The sequence below is a fragment of the Phoca vitulina genome, unplaced genomic scaffold, assembly GCF_004348235.1.
Source record: "Phoca vitulina isolate PV1807 unplaced genomic scaffold, GSC_HSeal_1.0 scaffold92, whole genome shotgun sequence".
NCBI lineage: Eukaryota > Metazoa > Chordata > Mammalia > Carnivora > Phocidae > Phoca > Phoca vitulina.
In genome coordinates, this window is record NW_022589795.1 from 746017 (window position 1) to 766748 (window position 20732).

The 20732-nt window shown below is 57.4% G+C and overlaps 1 protein-coding gene across 3 annotated transcripts; it reads right to left on the bottom strand.

Moving 5' to 3' along the window:
- Window positions 1-1496: 1496 nt before the first annotated feature.
- KCNH4 (potassium voltage-gated channel subfamily H member 4) lies at window positions 1497-19150 on the bottom strand. Of its 3 annotated transcripts, XM_032396492.1 has the most exons (18): window positions 18973-19150; window positions 16840-17073; window positions 16376-16522; window positions 16122-16249; window positions 15061-15304; window positions 14579-14736; window positions 12056-12136; window positions 11471-11678; window positions 10222-10416; window positions 9604-9803; window positions 7805-8054; window positions 6975-7219; window positions 6294-6332; window positions 5751-6103; window positions 5359-5465; window positions 4647-4720; window positions 2721-3427; window positions 1497-1726 (listed from the first exon to the last, which is right to left on the bottom strand). In XM_032396492.1, exons 1-17 carry the CDS (start codon window positions 19046-19048, stop codon window positions 3032-3034), a joined length of 3135 nt encoding a protein of 1044 aa, XP_032252383.1. In that variant the 5' UTR covers window positions 19049-19150; the 3' UTR covers window positions 1497-1726; window positions 2721-3031. The 3 variants fall into 3 exon arrangements, with proteins under 3 accessions (XP_032252383.1, XP_032252384.1, XP_032252385.1); XM_032396493.1 differs by lacking the exon at window positions 12056-12136; XM_032396494.1 differs by lacking the exons at window positions 1497-1726; window positions 2721-3427 and having other exon boundaries at window positions 5359-5460; window positions 12056-12274.
- Between the last annotated feature and the right edge of the window lie 1582 nt (window positions 19151-20732).

Below are 20732 nucleotides of genomic sequence, written 5' to 3' on the forward strand. Positions count from 1 at the left end.
GAGCGCGCGCGAGGGACGGCGGGACTTGTAGTTCACAGAGCTGGGAGGAGCCAGTGGCCGCCTGGGATTTAGACTTAGGGTGGAGCCGGCTGCCGGCGAGGCGGAGCCCGACCGGGAACTTTTTAAAGCCAGGCCTGCCACCCGCGTCACCCTGGGTTCCAGGAGCCTCGAGGGGAGGCGGGTGGCGGAGCGCTGGAAGAGGGCAGACGGCTGTGTGTGCAGAATTGGAAAAGGAAAAACATGGTGTGAATGAATATGCACATGAGGCCGCAGTCCTGAGCACTGGCTAAACCGGAGAAGCCCCTGTCTGCACTTTTCTCGGGCCAAGTCAGCTCGGGGAGGCCGACTGTGGGGGACATTCTGTGACGGGGAAGGTGATGGAAGTGCTATAGGAAGGGTTCTCTGGAGGCTACCGGGTGAGATCAAAAGGAGAGCTCCTGCCACTTGTCAGCCCTAAGCCAGGACCCTCCTCCTTTGGCTGGACACCAAGACACACCAGGAGCACCTCTACCTCTGCCATCCCCACCTCCAAACAGAACCAGCTCTTGTCTCTGATGCCAAAAACAGAGCCGGACCACTTCTGCTTTGGCTCTCCCCATCCATAAATACAGATTAGAATCACTTCTGTTTGCCTCCCCCACCTTGACCTCCATATGGATCAGGACTATTTCTATTTTTCTGTTTTTTTCCTTCCCTCAATACGGATTAGGACCACTTCTGCTTCCGCCCACTCCCATCCCCCAACACAGACCGGTATCCACTCTGCCTTGGCTTCCCACTCCCAGGAACACTACTCAAAACCTGATATGGAATCAAAGCTCAGGCCCTCAGTGCTGTGGACGTTGTTCCTGTGACACCCACTAACAACAATCATACTTTGGAGCCTGAGCTGGAGAATCAACCTGTCTGGGACAGCCTGCCATAAAACTGCCCACACCTAGTTCCATCTGGTCACCAGGGTGCTTCTTTCTAACAATATCCGTAACCCCCATCTCCCCACCCCTGCACCCCTGCAGTGATTATCTGAGAAGTGAAAGCTAAGAGGGAAGAGAGACTTAGGAGAGCAAAGGAGACGGGACCGAGTGGAATTCCTAGCAGGTTTTTGGCTAGTGACAAGCTTTTTCCCCAGCCCCTGCTGTACCTAGCCTGCAACAGGTACAGGATCAATTATACAGGATCAGTGGGGAGTCCCATGGGCTGAAGGTGGGCCTGAGCCGGCACTCTGTCCCTCTCACATACTGTGTCTGAATCTGAGGCTGTGATGGGTAAGGGGAGGACGGGGTATAACGGGCCCACAGTGACTCATTAAGGTTTCTACCTCATCCCTGGGGCCTCTGGTGGCGTGAATGTGGTGCCAAGTGGATTGCTTGGCGCCTTTGCCCTTCCTAGAGACAACAACAGGGCCCTGGGGTGTGGTGGGGAATGACTGCCCTGTAGGCTCCTCCAAAGCCCTGGGGCTCTCAGACCAACCCCCAGAAACATCCAGAGCCAACAACTACAAAAATAAAGCGTTTATTTCCTATCCAAAAGTGAGCCCTGGGTGTTGGGTGGTAAGGGAGAGCTGGAGACCAGGGTGGGTTTGTGAGAAGTCAGGGCCCTGAGTGAGACCTAGTTGGATGTGGGAAGAACAGGCTTGACTGAGGTCTGGTGCAGGGGGAGGGATAGAGAGTGCTGTGGGGACTGTTTCAAGTTGCTGGCAGCAGAAGAGACCACCTTCAGGGACAGCCTGCAGAAAGACAGAAACAGAGATGTTGACAGGCCCAGACACAGGTGTAGAAATAGACATTGCTGGGCCCAGGGTGCCGGGGGTGGCTCAGTCGTTGGGCGTCTGCCTTTGGCTGGGGTCATGACCCCGGGGTCCTGGGATCGAGCCCCGCATTGGGCTCCCTGCTCAGGCGGGAAGCCTGCTTCTCCCTCTCCCACTCCCCCTGCTTGTGTTCTCTCTCTCGCTGTCTCTCTCTCTGTCAAATAAATAAATTTAAAAATCTTAAAAAAAAAAAAAAAAAAGACATTGCTGGGCCCAAAAAGCACCCGCTGGAACAGAGGAACCTGGGAGGACACTCTAAGGCAGGAACTGCAAACCCAAATACCTACAGAGACCAAAGAATTCAAATGAGAGAAGCTAGCTCAGTGTCAGATGATCTCGAGAGGCCCCATCTCAAGAGGACGATGGCCACTCAACACCATGTTGATTATTGCCAGGTGGAATGTTGGCCCCGGATTGCCAGAGGCCCCACATTGTTTTTTTTTTTTTTTTTAGAGAAGCTGGAATATCTGGATATTTATGTGAACTCTCCTGAATTTTAGTGCTGGCAACTCATTCATATTTTGAAAAAAAAAAAAAAAAAGCCATGAGAATAGAAGAATACATATCTGGGGGGTCATCATCTGTTTCCTGTGTGGGCTGAGAGATGAGGTGAGCCCCTCCAGCCCGGGCTGGTAGTGGGAGGTCTAAGGAGTCTTGGGTTGCTCAGATGCCAGCCATCTCAAACCTCATCCCTCTCAAGATGACATTGCTTCCAAGGTCTCCAGCAGAGCCCCGGGGGACAAGGGGCTGGGACAGAAGGCCTCACGATATCACGAAGCTATCTCTGCAGTGGAATCTGCAATCTGTCCCGCTTGTCTTAGACACCAAGATCCTTCCTGCTCTTGCCTCTGCCTTCACTTCCTGCGCTGGATCTGGGACCCTCCCCCAGCCCCCGATGCTCCCCCATATCTACCTGCCTCCGGGTCCTGGGGAGAAAGCAGGACATGTCATCTGCCCGGCCTAATCGGCACTGCATTCCGTCTCATGCCTGTTGGGTTCCACAGCCTCAGGTGGCTCCCCTCACAGAGGGGAAGGACAGGGGAAGGTTTGGAAAAGGGAACAGGGTCAGAAGTGACCAGGCTTTGTAAAAAAGTCCAGAGAATGCAGAGCCAACCAGACCAGCTAGTGGCTGCTGACCCGAGGCAGGAGGCCAAGGGGCCCAGCCCCTCCCTGGAGGGCAGGCAGCAGTGCCCACCCCAGACAGGCCTGGGCCCAGGGCCTGGGTCAGTGGAACGCGTCTGGCCTGGACCGAAAGCTCTGCCGCATGAGGCTTGGGGTCGGAGGTGAGGCCTCTGGCACTGGGGAGGGTCCCAGAGACTCAGGCTCTGAGGGGTAGGGGGATAGCATGGAAGGTCTCAGGTTGGGGGGCGTGGCCCCCATCTCTGCTGTCCCCACACTGGCCGGGCAGTGGACCTCAGCGAGAGTAGTATCCTGGAGGCTAGGCAGTGGTCCAGATAGACAGGGAGAGATGCACGGAGGTCTCAGCTGGGGACCAGGAGGGTCTGGGGGCCAAGCCGAGGCTACTGGGTGGCCCGGGGGACCCAGCCTGGCCTGTAGCAGGCCCATGATATGTCGAAGCTCCCGGCTCAGCTGAGACACTTCCTGATTGAGACGGGAGATCTGTTGAAAACATAACAAATTGTTCCCCAGGTGTCACAACAACCACCACTCTCCTAGATGCACCCCCCCATACACAGTTCACAAAACTCTTTCCCAGCCTGAGAAAAAGGCAGGGCAGGGCAGGGGTTATCTTTGTCAAGATGTAAACACTCAGCCTCTTTCCAAAAAGGATTTGGGACTGTGGCTATTGCAACACCCCCCTCCCCGACTTTTATAAGAGGCAGAAAAATGGGCCTCGAAGAGGCCACAAAGCTGGAGGTGACAGACCCAGGCTTAGTCTCAGGTGATCCCAACACACACGCTCAAGTGTGTCTATTCAGGGCTTTGCAAATTTCAGGGAGTACAGAATCAACTGAGAAACTTGTCAAAATGCAGATTCCTGGGCCCCACCCCAGACATTCCAAATTGGGTGAGGCTCGGGAGTCCCCATCTTAATGGTGCCGGCAGACACTCAAGTGTGGGAATCACCAAGCCTAGAACTGTGACCCAAGTGGGACTGGCCCTCCAGCTGGCTAAACCGGGGCCTGGTCCTGCCCGCATCCCCAGGGCCCGCCCAGCCCAGGGGCTGCCCTCCTGGGATGCCTCCTATGTTTATCAGAACCCAGGGAAGGCCCACTCCCAAAGGGTTGGGCCTGGCAGTGCCCTGGTGACAGCTCAGAGATCCCCGGGGAGGAGGCACAGGCAGAGCCTGGCCATATAAGATCTGGGCTCTTCCTGACCAGGGTTCAGACACTAGGATCTAGCTCTCCCAGGGCTGAAGACCTCCCCCCTCCCTATCCTCTGGCCCCTATGTTCACTGAGCATCCACTTCCCAGGGCTGGGGTGAGGAAAAGGACTTGGTAGGGGGCAGGTCCCTAAAGGAGAGAACCCGACGGTGGTGGAGGGAGGAGAGGCTCTCTTCACAGGCGGGAGGACCTGAAGCAGCTGGGAAGGAGCAGAAGGGGTCACTGAGTGCTTACAGTGGGCCAGGGACTGGCCAGGCACGGGTGTGCTCTTACCTCATCCTCAACGACTCTGGCAAAAAACATATCCTTTTCCCCATTTTTAGACGAGGAAATTGAAGTTCAGGGTCGTTGTGGGACTTGCGTAAGGTCACCCAGCTAGTGTGAATATGCGAACTCAGGACTCTGGGTCTAAAACCTGAAATGCTCTACTATGAGGCACATCTCCCAAGATGGTATTTTCCAAGGTTGGAGGGGAGGAGCCAGCCCCCACCTACCTCCTGGTTCAGCCTGCAGACCTTTTCCTTCATCTCCTCAGCCTCCGTGGCCAGTTCCTGGCTGGGCCTGGTCCCTGCAGGCAGAATGGGGTGAAGGGATGCAGGGTGAATGTGGGGGGCAGGAGTCCACAGCCTGGGCTGGGTGCCCTCCTGTTGCCGGGCAGGCAGAGAACAAGGGGAGAGGGAGCTCTGGGATCAGGATGATGGGAAACCCAGACTCTTGAAGCTGGTTTCAAGGCCCTATAACTTTCCCTGCCCCCTTCCCTCTACCCCTGCCCCAGCTCTATACGCAGAAGCTTCTCTTTAGCACCTAAACAAAATATGCTCTTCTCTCCTGCCTTTATGGCTTCCAGCAACTGCTTTGCTCCACCCCTCAAACTCCTGCCCAGCCTTTAAGACCCAGCACAAGTGTCCCCTCCTCTAAGAAGGAGAGTTAGGGGTGCCCTCTTCTCGTACCTCAAAGCCTTGTTCTTGTCTCAGTCATGGTACTTAACACCCTGTTCTGGAATCATTTATCCCAGGACACAGTTGTGTCCCCCACTGGATTAGGAGCTCACTAAGGATGTAGGCCAGGTCTGGTTTATCTGTGTACGCCCAGCACAGAGCCCAGCACGTGGTCAGCCCTTACTGCATGTGGAATGGACGGCTGAAGGGATGGGTGGATGGCGCATGAATGGATGACTGAGAGGTGAAGTCTGTGGCTGGCCCTTACCTGAAGGAGGGGCCTGTGAGCAGGGCCTAGGGTGCTCAGGCCTCCTGCTGAACCGAAATGTAGGGGCCTCCGCTGTGCTGCCAGAGTCCTCGATGCCATCCACTATCCTGGGATGGGGGCAGTGATCATCAGTCCCATGGGGAGAGGGCAAGGGCCAGAGCAGAGCAGGCAGAGGGTAACCGGGGACAGCAGTGCCAGGGAGATGGGGAGGAGCGGCGGTCAAAGAGGGGTGGGGGTGCAAGTGTGGTGGATCAGGAAGGGCGGATGGGCAGATGGGGCAGAGACAGGACGAGCACTGGACGAGCACTGGTTGGAATGCTGGGGACAGAGCCCAGAGAAGGTTCTAGAAGCCAGCAGGGGTATGGGGAAGGCAGGGGAGGCTGGCATCTCACCGGGGACTGAGGTCCGGAGGTCCAAAGGTTCCCAGTGGGGGAATGAGAAGCTGGGGGAGCTTCCAGGCAGCAGAGCCCCTGGGGGGGCCATGAGGGGAGGGCCTGTGACCCCGGCCAGCCAAGGCAGGGGAAGGGGTTGGGGACAGGGAAGGGGAGGAGACAAGGGCTGAGAATGGGGGCAGCTCCTCGCCCAAGAGGCTGACCAGGGAGCCCCGGGGTCGTGCTGGGCTGAGGTTGGGCAGCAGGAGGGGCCGGCGGGGCCTAGAACCACCCCCAGACTCCACCCCAGTCTCAGCCTCTGTGATGGATGGCAGGGTCTTGTCTGAGGAGGAGCCGAGGCTTTCCGAGCGGGGCTGTGGGCAGAGGGCGGCTGATGTCAGGACAGTGAACAATAGGCCCCTTCATTAAGCTACAGCCTTCACTGGCAGATGCTGCTCGCCATCCCCCTCCCTTCTCCCACAGCAAAGGAGCCAAGGAAAGGTGCCCCCAGCTCCCAGACTCTCCCCCATGTAACCTCAACCCTACCCAGGAAGGTGGTGTTACCTGGGAAAGGCGAGGAGACCGGGAAAAGCGGCTGAGGCCCTGTGGGGACACAGGGGGGTTCAAGGTGACTCACACCTCCCCCCTCCCCTGCTGCAGCACTTCCTAGTCCTACCCATCAAAGCTGTGGGCTTTGAGAATGGGGGCCTTTCTGTGGAACTGAGTCAGAGATCCCTCCAACTCCAACTCCAACTCAGAGACATCTGAGTGGCAAAGTCAATCCGAAAAGCAGTGAAAGACAAAGGCCCAGAGCCTAAGCCAAAATGGGCTCAGGACATATTTGGTGAGTGCAGAAGAGGAAACCCAGGGGATGATGCCCCAGTTCAGAGAGGGACTTGACAGAGGAGGAGCCCACAAGGGGTACTGTTTCCAAAGTGAGGGCCCTCTGAGGAGTCTGGAGTGAGGCTGAGGGGTGGCTGACAGGACATGATGGGTCAGAGGAGTTGGAAGTACAAGTGGTGAGAGATGGTCCATGGGGTTGGGTGATGGCCAATGGAGAAGGGTCAGGTGGGGATGGAAGATGTCAAGCATGGAAGGGACAATGGAAGTGGGTGCCTGGGATTGAGAAACGATTTTCTCAGGGTGGAAGGAGATGCGTGAGGCTCTCTCTCGGGCCGGGGGGGGGGGCCCTGCTCTGAAGGAGGGGACCTTAGAGGAGATGGAGGCCATAGGGGGTCTACATACATTGGTGTCAGAGCCCTGGCGCAGGTTGAAGGTGAGGTCCCGGGGCAGGCCAGCCCGGAAGGCAGCCCCGTACTCAGGATAGAGCCTCAGGACCTCAGCCAGCCCTCGGCTGCTCAGCTGCTGCAGGCCACAGTAGGTCAGTGCCTTCACGTCAGCGCTGGTCTTCAGCACGCAGCTTGGGCCTGCCCCTGACCCAGGCTCCTGCCCCGGCTCAGGGATATCTGCCCCAATCAGGTCCCCCTTCCCTGTGGGTAAGGGATGGGGACAGTCAGCTGGGGCAGAGGGACCAAGAGGATATCAGCGGGAGGTGGTCAATGGATTTGACGGGTGGTCAGTGTGTTTGAAGTGTGGTCGAAGATGGACCAATCAATAGGATTGGTGGAAATAATCAATGGAGTTGGGAAAAAGTCAGTGAGAATGACAGATGAAGTTGGGAGACAGTCAATGGGGGATGTCAGTATAATCAATGGAATTGGATGATCAGTAAAGAATGGCCAGAGGGGTCAGTTAAAGGGTAAAGGTCAATGGAGTTGAGGGTCAATGGGAAGGGTCAATGGAGTTGGGAGATGGTGCAGTGGGAAAGGACCAATTGAGTTGGGGGAGAGTCACTGGGGGAGGGTTGATGGGTTGATGGCCAATGGGATTAGGGGAGAGTCCGAGGGTATGGTGGAAAGGGGATAGTAGTAGGGTGAAGGAACCAGGAAAGAGGACTCCTCAGCAGGAATTCCACATATCCATTAGGGGTTTCCCAGTCCCTAGATTCCTGGCCACACCGAAGGCCTCTGGGGCAAGGTTCCGGGGTAGGTAGTAGGTGGTGGTGGGATCCTCACCCAGGATGGCCAGCACCATGTTGTCTCGAAGCACCTCAAGCGAGCCGGAGCAGACGTAGTAGTGTGCCTGCAGGGCGTCCCCACGGCGCAACAGGTACTCGCCTGGAGCGCAGAACGAGGTCTTGATGTGCAGGGAGAGGGCCCGCAGGCAGCCCCTGCTCGCCGCTCCAAACAGCGGCAGCTGCAGGATCTCCCGATTCAGGTGCATAGCGATGTCAGCTCTCAGCTCGTCTGGGAAGTCACGCAGTAACTGCATAAGGGGCATAGGTCATTCTAGCCGTCCCCCTACAGCTGCTACTTGAGTTCTACAAATGTGCTGAGCTGTCTCCAAGGGGAGAGCTCCAACTTGCCCTTTGCTTCGAAGTGACCCCTTTCTGACCTTCAGGAAGACCCGTGTGTGTCAAACCTCAATTTTGCTTGTGTGTGGACCTCCCAACCCAAGTTCTGGAGCAGAGACTAGGTCTCTTCTTGTCTGTCCACTGCCCATGACTATGTGCAGTGGTCACTCACATGTCCTGGTTGCTCAACCCCACACAAGGACCAGCCCTGGTGGGTCAGCCTTTCAACCAAGAGGCAGGAAACTAGAAGTCAGCTCTGCCCCTAAATCCCTGTGGACCTTGGGCAATCCATTTGCTCTCTCTGGGCCTCTGTATCCTCATCTGTAAAGATGCAGGGTTACACTAGGCCTTGAACATTACCAATGACTTTCAAGGAACCAAACTTAACGTTCACAGAGCCAACCTCATCTTATGGAGCCCCTAGACCACTCTGGCTTGCTCACCTCTCCCTCTCCCCCATTTCCTCCCCAGGCTCCTCTTGTAACTTTCCATACTCTTCCTGCATCATGGCAACCGGCTCCATGACTTCCCTACTCCTGGCGAGCCCGGAGCCCTGCATATGGATCTAGACCTGTGTTTTCATCTACCCATGGAGCAGCCTGCACCTGGATCTCCCACAAGCACCACACCGTCATCCTGGTCATTTTCACCCCACAGTCCAACTTTCCTCCTGCGATGCCTCCATCACACCCCTTTGCCCAAACCAGGAACCTGGGACTCATTCTGAGCTCCTCTCCTGCAACCAGCTGAGCACCGGGTCCCATGGCTCCTATTCTCAGAAACACCTCCTAGAGCCCCAGGCCACTCACCAGCCTAAAAGTTTTGCAGGCTAAAATCTAAATTCAAGACCGTCCATGAGCTGGGCTGGCCCGCCTCTCCAGCCCTGTCTCTTGCACTCCTGTCTCCCTCCTCCCTCCACAGCACTCACACACCCGTTCCTGAAGGCTCACTGAAGGACTTTCAGTTCCCTGAACTCGCCCTGCTTTTTTACGTCAACGTTTCCGGACCTCTGTTCCTAATAATGCTCTTTCTGCCTGGAATGGCCTCTGGTAGCAGGCTGATTTCCTTCTTGCCCTTCACAACGTCCCCTCTTCTGTGCCATCTTCCCTGACTCCTCCAGGCCTCCCTCCAGCAGAGTCCCAATCACTGCGTAATTATTTCTTTTACCTGCCCGCCTCCCTCACCCAACTGGTGTCTCCCTGAGGACAAGGGCTGAGTGTCATCATCTCTGAACTCCCCGTGTCCAGCACAGAGGCTGGCCCAAAGCAAGTGCTCAGGAAATGCGGCCTGAGGGGAGGATGGCATTAGCTGAGCCCTGAGCTCCCTTTCAGCTCCCGTATTCTAGCGCAAAGGGGAAGGGATGTGGATTTGGGTGGGTGCACGCCCCCGCGAGCCGCCCCTCGCCTCCCGGGACCCCGCCGGCCGCCCCTCCTTCCCCACGGCGGGAGCCCCGCGCACTACCTCGTTGGCGTCGATGCCGCTGTTGACGGCCCACGTGGTCTGGAAGGACTCGAGCATGCGCTGCTTGAGCGGCCGCGGCAGGCGGTGCACGCGGATGAAGTCCTTGAGGTCCTTCATGCGGCTGTGGTAGAGCGAGCGGCGCGAGTACATGCGCTGGATGATGGCCGTCACGTTCCCGAACACCACGGCGTGCATCAGCGCTGCAGCGGCGGCAGCGGGCAGCCCGTGAGGGGCGGCCCCCCCCCCCCCCCCCCCCCCCCCCCCCCCCCGGCCCCGGGGTTCCCGGGGGGGGGGGGGGGGGGGGGGGGCGGAGGACGGCCGGGAGGGGGGGGGGGGGGGGGGGGGGCGCCCCCCCCCCCCCCCCCCCCCCCCCCCCCCCCCCCCCCCCCCCCCCCCGTCATGAACTTGGGTTTCCCACCCCCTTCGCAAGAGGCTAGGCCTTTTGTGTGGCATGGCCCCCAGGGCCAGCATGTAGTAGGTGCTGAGGAAACGGCTATGAATGAATGAATGAACGACTGTCTGGACGTGGGTGGACAGCTTGCCTTCTCTGAGCCCGTTTCCCCAGCTGCGCGCTGGGCTTAGCAGGGCCACCCCGGGGCTTGGCAGGCCCGGCCTCACCGCCTATGAGCATGGTGCAGATGGAGAAGATCTTCTCCGCGTCGGTGTTGGCACACACGTTGCCGAAGCCCACGCTGGTGAGGCTGCTCAGCGTGAAGTAGAGGGCAGCGATGTAGGCGCTGCGTCGCGTCGGGCCGCCCGCCGAGCCGTTGACGTAGGGCTCCTCCAGCCGCTTGCCCAGCTCGTGCAACCAGCCTGGGGGGCGGAGGGAGGCAAGGAGCAGCTGCATTGGGCTGGGGGGGGCGGGGGGGTAGAGCTGGCTTTCCCTGAGCTGCCTGCGCTTGACCTTGGGCAAGTATTTAGAAAGGCAAGGGGAGGTTTGCACCCGCAGGCACAGGAAATGTGAGGAGCAGCCTGGGCCTGGGAGTCCCCACAGTGAACTGGTTACAGTTGCAGTAACCAAGGCTAAGCTGCTGAGCTGCTGACTGTTTGAAGGGGGGGCTCTCTAATAGCTTATTGAGCACCCCTTGTGTACAGGGTGCTGGCACTTGACCCGCCAGACATTCTCCCTGCCCTAGTGGAACTTAGAGTCTGGAGGGGAAAGACACATGAAATAAATTGCAGGTGGGCAGTGAGCTACTCAAAGGGAAGAATAGGGCGTCCAGGAGCCATAATGGGTTAGGGAGAGCCAACCCAGTTGGGGGGGGTGTGGTTCCTGAAGGGCTCCCTTAGGACAGAGGGTTTTAGTGGAGATTGCAAGGAATAGAAAAGTCACCTAGGGGAAGAAGGGAGGGAGAGGATTCCTGAGAGGAAAACATGTTCAAGGCCGTTGTGAGAAAGCAGTACAGCCCCGGGGGGTGGAAGGAGGCCAGTGTGGCCGCAGCAGAGGGCGCAGGGGAGAAAGGGAAGCCAGGTGGGGAGAGAGAAGGCTGCAGGGCTATGCAGGGTGCGGACCAAGTGCGGACTTGATTGTGAGGGCATTGCGGAGCCCCTGACAGGGTCCAGGCAGGGTACTGCTCCCTCTGCCCCAAACACCCTCTCCACCATCAGAGTGTTTCCTGTACTGTTTTGATCACTGGTCTGTCACTGGTCTGGCTCCCCTGCTAGGCTGTGAGGTCACCTGGTCCCACCCCTGGTCTTCAACTCAGTACTCCCACGCCTGACCGGGAAGGAGCTCAATGCACGTTTGTTGGATGGAGGGAAGAACGTGGGCTGGTGGGGGTGGTGCTGGGGGAGGCATCCGCTTGGGGGCCAGTGTAGACAGGGCAGGCAGATGGGTGTCAGTGGAAGCCTGGCACCGGTGGCTCACCGATGTCCCAGAGCAGCGGGTCATTGGCCTCCATCTCCCGGCGGCCGATGACGTACCAGACGCAGGCCATCCAGTGGGCGAGGAGTGCGAAGACGGACATGAGCAGCGTGAGCACCACAGCGCTGCACTGTGAGTAACGCTCCAGCTTCTGCAGCAGCCGCAGCAGCCGCAGCAGCCGCACGGTCTTCAGCAGGTGCACCAGCGAAGTCTGCGGGAGCACGGCGGGGGAGGCTGTCAGCGGGCACACCTCCTCGGAGCCCCCAGGGCCCCTCCCAGCGCCTTGTCACCAGATGCCCGGGAGCCAGGGGAAGCTGCAGCAGGAACAACGGCCCTGCTGTCCTGAGAAAGTGACCAGGGAATGCAGCAGGGAGAGAATAATACCAACGCTAATAAAGGCTAACACTTACTCCGCGCGGACTGGCTTACTTATATAAGTACTCGCTCTGTGCGTCAGGCACTGGGCTAAGCATTTATAATCCTCATGAAAAAACTCACGCCTTCAGTTCAATTATCATCACTGTTCCCAGTTTGCAGATGAGTAAACTAAGGCTCAGAGAGGCTAGTGATTTGCTCAAGGTCACACACCGAGGAAACGATGGAGCTGGGACTTCCCTCTGAGCAGCTACCCAAGTCCATTTTGTGCTGTGCTGCCTCTAGCACCGTAGGCTGGTGAAAAAGCAAGTCTTGGTCAGAGGTAAGGAGTGATCTCTGGTCCCTGCTTGACACCCCCAAAGTCCTAGGCACAATCAACTGTGGGCGAGAGCTGGTTGTCGGCGACGACAGCATCTGTGAAGGGAGCCATCCCTCGAGACACAGAGAAGCAAGGGAGAGTGGGACCAGACAAGAGGCCTGGGGACTGGGGAAGTTAGGGGCTATTCTCAGGGTGGGTCAGCTGCAGATGAGGGGGGCATGCTGGAATGTTGAGGGAAGGAGACCAGGAACTGAGGGAGCCTCAGCGCTGGGCTTTGAGGTCTTAGCCCCTGTGGGGCTGGGTGGGGGCTGATGGAGCTAGTGGTACCTCGTAAGCATCCTGTAAGTGTCACCAAAAATACCACTCTGACCTGTTTTCACTGTGGTCATTAATGCTTCAGTTAGCCCTCTGAATTTTAGAGAAGAGGAGCAGGTACTCTGGGTGGGGGCAGCTTGGAAGCCAGGGCTGGGGGCTCTGGGGCAGGGCCTGGGGAACTTAATATGAAGGCCCTTCCAGAAGCCTCTAGCATCATCCCCCATAGTCTTGGCCCTACACGGCTCCTGAGCCACCTCCTGTCCTTTTCTCTAATTTTAGGTGAAGGAGCTGGAAAGGAGGTGGCCCTGCTTCCTCCACATGGACCGTCTCCAGGGCTTAACGCCTGCCCCCAGCTCCCAGAGTTTCTGCCTCCAGACTTGAATCCTTCAGGGCTGCCTCTAGTCACCTGCCCCTGCGCCTCACTCTCTTGGGGCCCTCCTCTCCTTCTCCTTGGACCAGAATGTCCCAGGCCTGGCTCCTTTCAGTCCACAGCTCTCTCCATGCCTACTCATCCTCTATCTTTGCTCTGCCTCCCTCCAGCCCAGCACTGCTCCTCATCTCCCCTTGTGCCACCTCATCCACTCGGGGGCCTTGCGTTCCTGGGAAGTAGGGTGGTGTGGTGGAAGGAGGGGTAGACTAAGTCTGGAGACCTGGTTCCAATCTCCTGCCTGCTACTTCTAGCTCTGTGACCTGTGGCAAGCTGCTTAACCTCTCTGAGCCTTTGCGTCTACCTCTGAAAAAGAGAATCTGCCCAGAGGGGTTACTGTGAGACTCAAAGAAGATGATGTGCATGAAAGGACTTAGTAAGTGAAAGGTGGCCCTGAAGGTACCAGAGGAGCGGGACCGCCTGGGAGGAGGGACAGGGGCCTCCCTGCAGCTCTCCCTCTCCCCAGGGACAGCTGTCTGCCTGCTGACACAGCCTGGGAGGCATGGGATGGGAGAGTGCGCTCACGGGGAGGGGTGGGTAGCTCTACTCAGCGTGGCCGGAGCTCAGGGCAGACATACACACAGGCACGTGTGTGGGAGCGTGCACACCCGTGTGCGCAGCCAGGAGCAGGAGAAGAGGCCCACAGCCCGTCGGCGGCTAGTTAAATCCGGCTGCGTGTAGGTGGTTTCCTGCTATAGCTGAGTGTGGCAGAGAGCGGAGCGCACAGGGAAACTGCTCTCCACCTCCCCACCCAACAGCCAAGGGAGTCTGGGGACACAGGGTGGGACTCCCTCACCCTGGACTTGAGAGAGCACCTGCTATCTGCTGGCTGGCTGCAGAGCTGACCACCCAAGGCACCTCCAGGCAGTCCCCGGGGAGATGGGAGGACCCAGGCCCTGGCACTCTCTGCCTCCAAACCCACCCCACAGCCTCCACCTCCGTGTCTTGGCTTACTATGCTCCCCCCAGATGCTCTCTCCCCATCCCCTGTCAGCCAAATCCTGCTCTCTGTTCTAGGGTCTAGCTCTGCTCTATCTCCTGCAGGAGTCCTTCCCAGACCACCTGGGCCTTTGTCCCAGCTGGGGCGCCTTGGCCTCCCAAGCATTGGCTAGATTTCAGATCATCAGATCATTTTCATGCATGCCCACTTTCCTGCCTGGAACTCCAAGATCAGCTAGCTCCGGGCCCAGCCCCCAGCAATACCTGGGCCCCACCTTCCTCTCCATTCACCTCTTCTGTTCCTGCTGTCCCCTCCAACAGTCCTGCCCCCTCACCAGCTTAGCTGCCTGGAGGCTGAATCCTTGTCCCTTTCCCCCACAGTGACCATGCTCCACACAGTGCTTTGCAGACAGCTAAATGCTCATCAGTTGTTTGTTAAATAAAAATGTGAAAAGTACCACTCATTTGGCATCAGACCAACGCCGCCTTGGTAGCCCTAGTTAGCTTTTCATTTGTTTCAGCTTCCCTCAGTGATTGTGAGCTGAGCTCCCCGAGAGCACAGACCCTCCCAGCTCCTTCTGAGCAGCTAGCACGGGGCTCGGCCCACAGCAGGGGCCTGACGACTACTTGCAGATGGATGGATGGGAAGGGCTGAGTCTGGGTTGGGGTTCCCTTAGTGTGAGATGCTGCGCTGAATTTGGGAGGCTGGGCTGCCGGGTGGGACAGGGGTCACTCACCACGGTGATGTTGAAGACATAAAGCAGGTCAAATGGCAGAGCAGCAATAAGGTCAACAAAGAACCAGGTGGCCAGGTAGTGAAGGCCAATGGAACGAGGAGCAGAGACCACCTGGCCGGACTGGGACACATAGGTGGTGCGGAAGTTCAGGATGATATCTGGGGGTGCAAGAGGCTGTTACCAGCGGGCTTCGTTACTAGGCTTACCAAGGAACTGAGTAAGCTGGGAATAAGCCTGAGACCCAGAATGGAGTTGGAGGCAGGAATGGGGAAGACAGATTGGGCTTCTGGCTGCTCTTTAGGGAGGAGTGGTCTAAAGGCTGAAGGGCTCGAGGCTCGGGGCATTTGGATCATTAGGACTTAAAGACCCAGAAATGGTTGGGCTCTGAATGCCTGGGTCCTGCGGGCTCAGGATGGAGCGAAGCTTGGATGAGTGGGTTCCCCTAGCCCACCCGCCAAGGTATATGGGGCAGAGGGTCTGACCCAGGATGAAGAGCATCTCCACGGCGATGTCGCTGACAAGGGTGTGTCGGGAAGTGATGGGGGTGTCATCATCGCCCAAGAAGCAGACATTGTAGGGGACGGTGACCGCAACGTAGAAGGTGGCGAGGAGGATGAGGCCGTCCCACACGGCCTTGGGGACGCTGTAGTGGAGGAGGAGGCAGCGGGACCCCCCCACGGAGGCCACCTTGTACTCGGGCACTGATGGCTTTGGCTCAAACACGTTCTAGGGGGAGAGGGGTGGCGGTTGGGGACATTTAAGGGAAAGGGGAGCCAAAGCTTAGGGAAGGGAGAGGCAGGGGAGGGGGAAGGGGGGGAGTGGGCGCTGCAGGCATGACCACAAGAGGAGATAGAAGGTGCGGGAAAGGGGTTCATGGGCTGGCGCCTGACACTTCCTTCCTCTGCCAATCTACTGCTCGGGCCCCCTTTAGATCAATCATGTTTTGTGGGAGGGATTTATAAGGCTTGACCTTCACCCTGCTTGAGAAGGAGATTATGACAAATCAGGCACATGCCTTAGACCTCACCCACCCAGGGGTCACTAACTTCTCCCTCAAGTTTTGCTTGGAATCTGGGGTCCCTGTGGGGGATGGGGATATCCCAGAGATGAAGGGAGGCACAGCACACTCCATTCCCTGTAGCCCCCACAAACTACACAGAGAGTTGGAGAATTGATCCCGTGGCTTTATCAGGGTCCTAGGGCTGGGTACCAGGACCCTAATGGGGGCTTTCTCCCTAGAACCACAGTTTGTGATTTCACCCCCCATGAGGTAACACTATCATTCAGAGGTAGGTGATATAATTGCTGCTAGATCCCTGCCCTTATGACATCGTCAGAGTAAAGTAATGTCAATCATAAGGAAGCAAGGGAGGTGGGGTTGGAAGAAGATGTGAAGGCACATGGGACAAAACAGAGAGTCGCACATAAGAAATGGGTGGACAGAGGAACAAGCCACTGGAGGGAGATCAGACAGACAGGGAGACATTAGCAAGGGCACCTCAGAATCACAGCTGGGAGATGTTGGGGTGGAGATAGGACTCACATTATTGGTTTTCATGCCTCCCTGGCGTCGGCGGCCAAAGTGGCCAGTCAGCCGGTGTAGGACAGTACGGCTCTGCCTCCTGGCAGATCGGAGTCTTGAGCCGGCTCCCCTCCTGCTAAGTGAGTTTTCTGTTGGGAAGAAGGGTGCAGAGATAAGTGGGGGCACATCCCATGAGACCGGGTAAGGAGATGTCTTGTGTGACCTTCAGCAAAAACCTCTGACCATTCATGCTTCCTCCCCAGACCTGCAGTTACCATGGTTACTGTCCCCGTGGCCTCCTGGGGAGCCAACTCCTGGGCCTCCACTCTGAGTTATGTCCTTGAAGGAAAAGAGGAAAAGCACGACTTCTCCCATCTCATTCTTGATGGGCATCATGTCCAAGAGGCACCAAAAGGCCGAGCCTGTAGATGTGGAGAGACGGAAGGAGGGGGTGAGCAGCCCGTGACACCCTTTTCCCCTTGATCACCCAAGGTTCTTGGGCATGGTCAAAGGGCTTGGCAAAGGTTTAGAGATGGAAAGAACCCCAGAGATTATGTCAGCTGACTCCTTCCCTTCCCGATAGGAGAAGCAAGGCCTAGAGTGGATCAGGGATGCACTAAGTATCATAGTCAGCTTGTGGTAGTGTGGGGACCAGCACTCAGGCTTCCACTGTGCCAGGTGGACTCTGCGTATGGCCCAGGATCTGCGCAGGCCTGCAGGGCAGGCCAGGCCCCCTTACCATCCTTTCGGTAGAAGCAGATCTCAGCCCGGTGCTCCTGATGACCCTCCAGGGCCTTGTGCAGCCTCTGCAGGGCTGGCTCACTGGTCTCTGGACCATAGAGGAAACGGCAGCTGCAGGTTTTCTGCATGACCTCAGTGCGGCCGTAGCCTGTGAGCTCGCAGAATCCGTCAGAGCAGTAGACAATGGGAAAGCCCCGTGGGCCCTGTGCGTTGGCCAGCAGGAAGTTGCTGTCTGTGGGAAGAAGAGGTCAAGGTTAGGTCAAGGCCAGGAGGGGAGCTTAGCTTCAAGGTGGGCAGTACCTCCCCCAAGCTGTGTCAGAGGTCACAGAGCCAGAAGGTTCCCAGGCTTCCATGTGATTCCTGGATCCCCTTTGGGCTATTCTGAAATGAGAGTAAGAAGAGATAGAGCAAAAGGACAAGGACTTAAGGATGGCCTAGAACCCAGACAGGGACCAGTGGGGGGTTGAAGAAGGTCATGCGGTCCTTCCCCCTGCCTTCAAGCTGGTGAGCTATTACAGGGGAGCTATAGTAGTAAGGGCATGGGCTCCAGAATGACACCTCTGCCACTTTCCCACTGTAACCTTGGAGAAGGGGTAATGAGCTCTTCTGTGCCTCAGCTTTCTTATCTGCAAAGTGGGGCATAATATATCTTCCTCACATGACTGTTTGTGAAAGTGCGTTACCTGGGGAGAACAAAGCCTGGCACATACTAAGTGCTATACTGAGAAGTTAAAAACGACTCCCCCACGTTCCCACAGCTTTCAAAACACATGCATAGCCGCTATCCGGTCCTCCTATTAGAGAGTAGACAGGGCAGAGATTCTGGTGACATCACACCCATTTTATTGATAGGAAACCAGAAGACGGATATTATACGAACTCACAAATCTCCTCTGTTGGGGGAGGGAGACAGTGATTAGTAGAGTCCTCATTCTCTGCCTTCCAGAAAAGGTCTTCTTTTTAGCATCTCTTTAGGTAATTTCAGGGGGTCTGTCCCAGTGCTCAAAGTCTGACAGCATATTGGGCAAGGAAGTTTTTAACCCAGCAACCCCAGGAGTAGAAGCTGAGTTGGATTCCTCTGGCTCCAATGGGTGGAAGCCACAGGGGGGCTCTGTGGGCCATCCAGGGGCAGAGTCTCAGCTGAGGGAAGGGGCCTGAGACACAACCAGTGCTGGGTGCTAAGAGGGGTGAGTGTGTGGGGGTGGAGAGGCTGATGGGGACTGAAGGTGCCTGGGAAGCTCTGGGCCCTGGGCAGCAGCCTCCTTCTTCCATCCCAGGGCCCGTTGCCCCGGTGATGGGAGCTATGGAAACAAGGGAGGTGTCTGTGGGGGGAGAATGGGGAGGCGGCTAGGGCTCCAGCGGCTCGGTTTCCGCCCGCGGGTATCGCTCCCCCCACTTCCAGATACTGGTCAGGGTGCCCGAAGGGGGCAGGGGGAGATGTCTCTGCTCCAAAGTACGGAAAGAAAGGCGGGAGAAGAGGCTGGGAAGGAGGAGTGTGGCTGTCCAAGGTGCTGAACCTGGAATCCAAACTGGGGGTGGGCGAGCAGAGAGTTCCCTCCGTCACACGGACCACCCCCCTACGCCTGCCTCACCTCCCTCAGACACAAACGCGCCAAGATTTGGGGGCGCTTGACCTTAATCCAAGCTAGGTGCTGCTGAAGTCTGATCTTTGTCTTTCTTTCTTTTTTCTTTCTTTCTTTCTTTCTTTCTTTCTTTCTTTCTTTTTTTTTTTTCTGGGGGAAGGAGATGCTGGAGCCTTCTGGAAGTAGACTCCAGAGCGTCTGACCACTTCGTCCCACCTCTGCGTCTCGAATATCCCCACACACGCTCCCAACAGAGCTCTGCCTGGGAGCGGGCGGCTGCCAAGGCCTGTCCTCCGTTTTGCGGCTCAAAGAGCCTTTCCTGACTCCAGTCATACCCCTAACCTTGGCCCCCCGCACTCTTGGCCCTTTTCCCGCCTCCCTTCGCAGTGCACTCCCAGTCCTGTTCCTTTCCCGCGGCTTCGGGAGTTCCTAGACGGTCAACTCCACTCTCGCGGCCTCGGGTCTCACCACATCCAGTAGACCCGCGCCGGCGCCGAAGCCGACGTGGCCCCAGCTCGAACACCCAGCCCCAGCCTCGCCCCACTCACGCGTGCCGTCGAAGCGGGTGGCGATCGTGTCCAGAAAGGTGTTTTGCGGGGCCAGCAACCCCTTCATGACCGGCATGGCCTCGGGGCTGGGGTTTGAGGCGCGGCGCTGGGGGGCGTTCAGCGCGGCGGGTAGGGAGGGGGCGCGCTGCCGGCGGGGCCGGGGCGCCCCATGCGCCCGCCTGCCTCCTCCCCTCCTCTCGGCGCCGCCGCCGCCGCTGCCTCTCTGCTCTGAATCCCGCAGCTCTCGGCTCAGCTTGGCGCCGCCTCGGTCCCCCCACCTCCCCACGGGCCAAGTTCTTTCCCCCGGGCTCGGCCCGCGCCCGCCACGTGGCCCGCACGGGGAGGGGCCGCCAGCGACACCCTCACCCTTCTCCGCGGCCCTCCTCCCAGAGGGGAGCGGCCCACGCGTGTCTCTCGCAGAGAGAATTCGGGACACGCCCACCTGGAGCCGAGACCCAATGGGTGGGGCGGGGCTTGAGTAGTAGGCACGCCCTTTTCCCGGGGTGGCCACGCCCCCACGCGTGGTTCCCCGGCGACTCCTTGTGGCTCCGCCTTGCGGGTTTCCCCGCGCGCCGCCCACGCTGGGAATGGTGTTTGGTTCACAGTGCCGCCTGCTGGCCTTGGGATATTTCGCAGCACCCCAGTTTCCTGCGCTCCAGTATGTGACAGTAAGGGTTAAAGAGACTAGTTTTGCTGGTGGGAGGATCGGCAGGAAGGCTGGGAATTCAACTTCTAGAATGGGTTAACCCTCAATCTGCCTCACTTTGGATAGGATAGGATAGGATAGGGATAGAACCCTAGCGAGTTCTGCCTCAGAGTGCAGCCGGGTGGATGAAAAGAGCTTTGGAGTCCATGGGGTAGAATGCCAGTTCTGCTACTCACTGATTGTGTGACTTAGCCTCTTAAAGCCTCACTTTCCCTATCTGTAAAATAGAGCTAATAATTTTCACTTCATGCGGTTGTGAGAATTTAATAGCATCATGCATGTTTTTGGTACACAGTAAGTGTGTTGGAGAGCAATTTCTCTCTTCCTGTAGTCTTGATTTAACCCTCCTCGCTGCTGCCATTCGAGTGGGGAAGGAGGCTGGAGGCAAGCTGGGGGACAAGAAAGATAGTTTCAGGGTGGGCAGAGTCAGTTTGCAAATCTCCAAAGGTGTACTGACCGTCTTTGTTTTGTTTTAAGATTTCATTTATTTGACAGAGAATGAGAGTGCATGAGCAGGGAGAGGGGCAGAGGCAGAGGGAGAAGCAGACTCCCTGCTGAGCAGGGAGCCGATGTGGGACTCGATCCCAGGACCCTGGGATCAGGGCCTGAGCTGAAGGCAGACGCTTAACCGACTGAGCCACCCAGGCGCCCAGTCTTTGATCTCCATCTTTTCCAAGATGGAACCAGTGACACCAGACATGGGATATTTTCACTACAAAAGCAGAAAATTACAGGGGCAGATGAGTGTGGTGGCTTAGAGTGGCTGCTTCCCAGAACGAAGCAGCTAAAGCCAGTGAGAATGGGAAGATAGGGTGGTACTCATCTCAGGCGGATGCTCCTCATCCTCACCCCCAGAGTCTGAGCTGGGTATTATCTAGGCTGTTAGATTGCTTAAAAGTGCCACATCCTTTTGTGTCTCTACTTTTGGTGTTTTATTAGTTTCCTGGGGCTGTTAAACAAAGAACCACAAACTGGCTTAAACAACAGAAATTTATTGTCTCAGGTCTGGAGGATAGAAGTCCAAGATCAAGAGGAGGTAGGGTTGGTTTCCTCT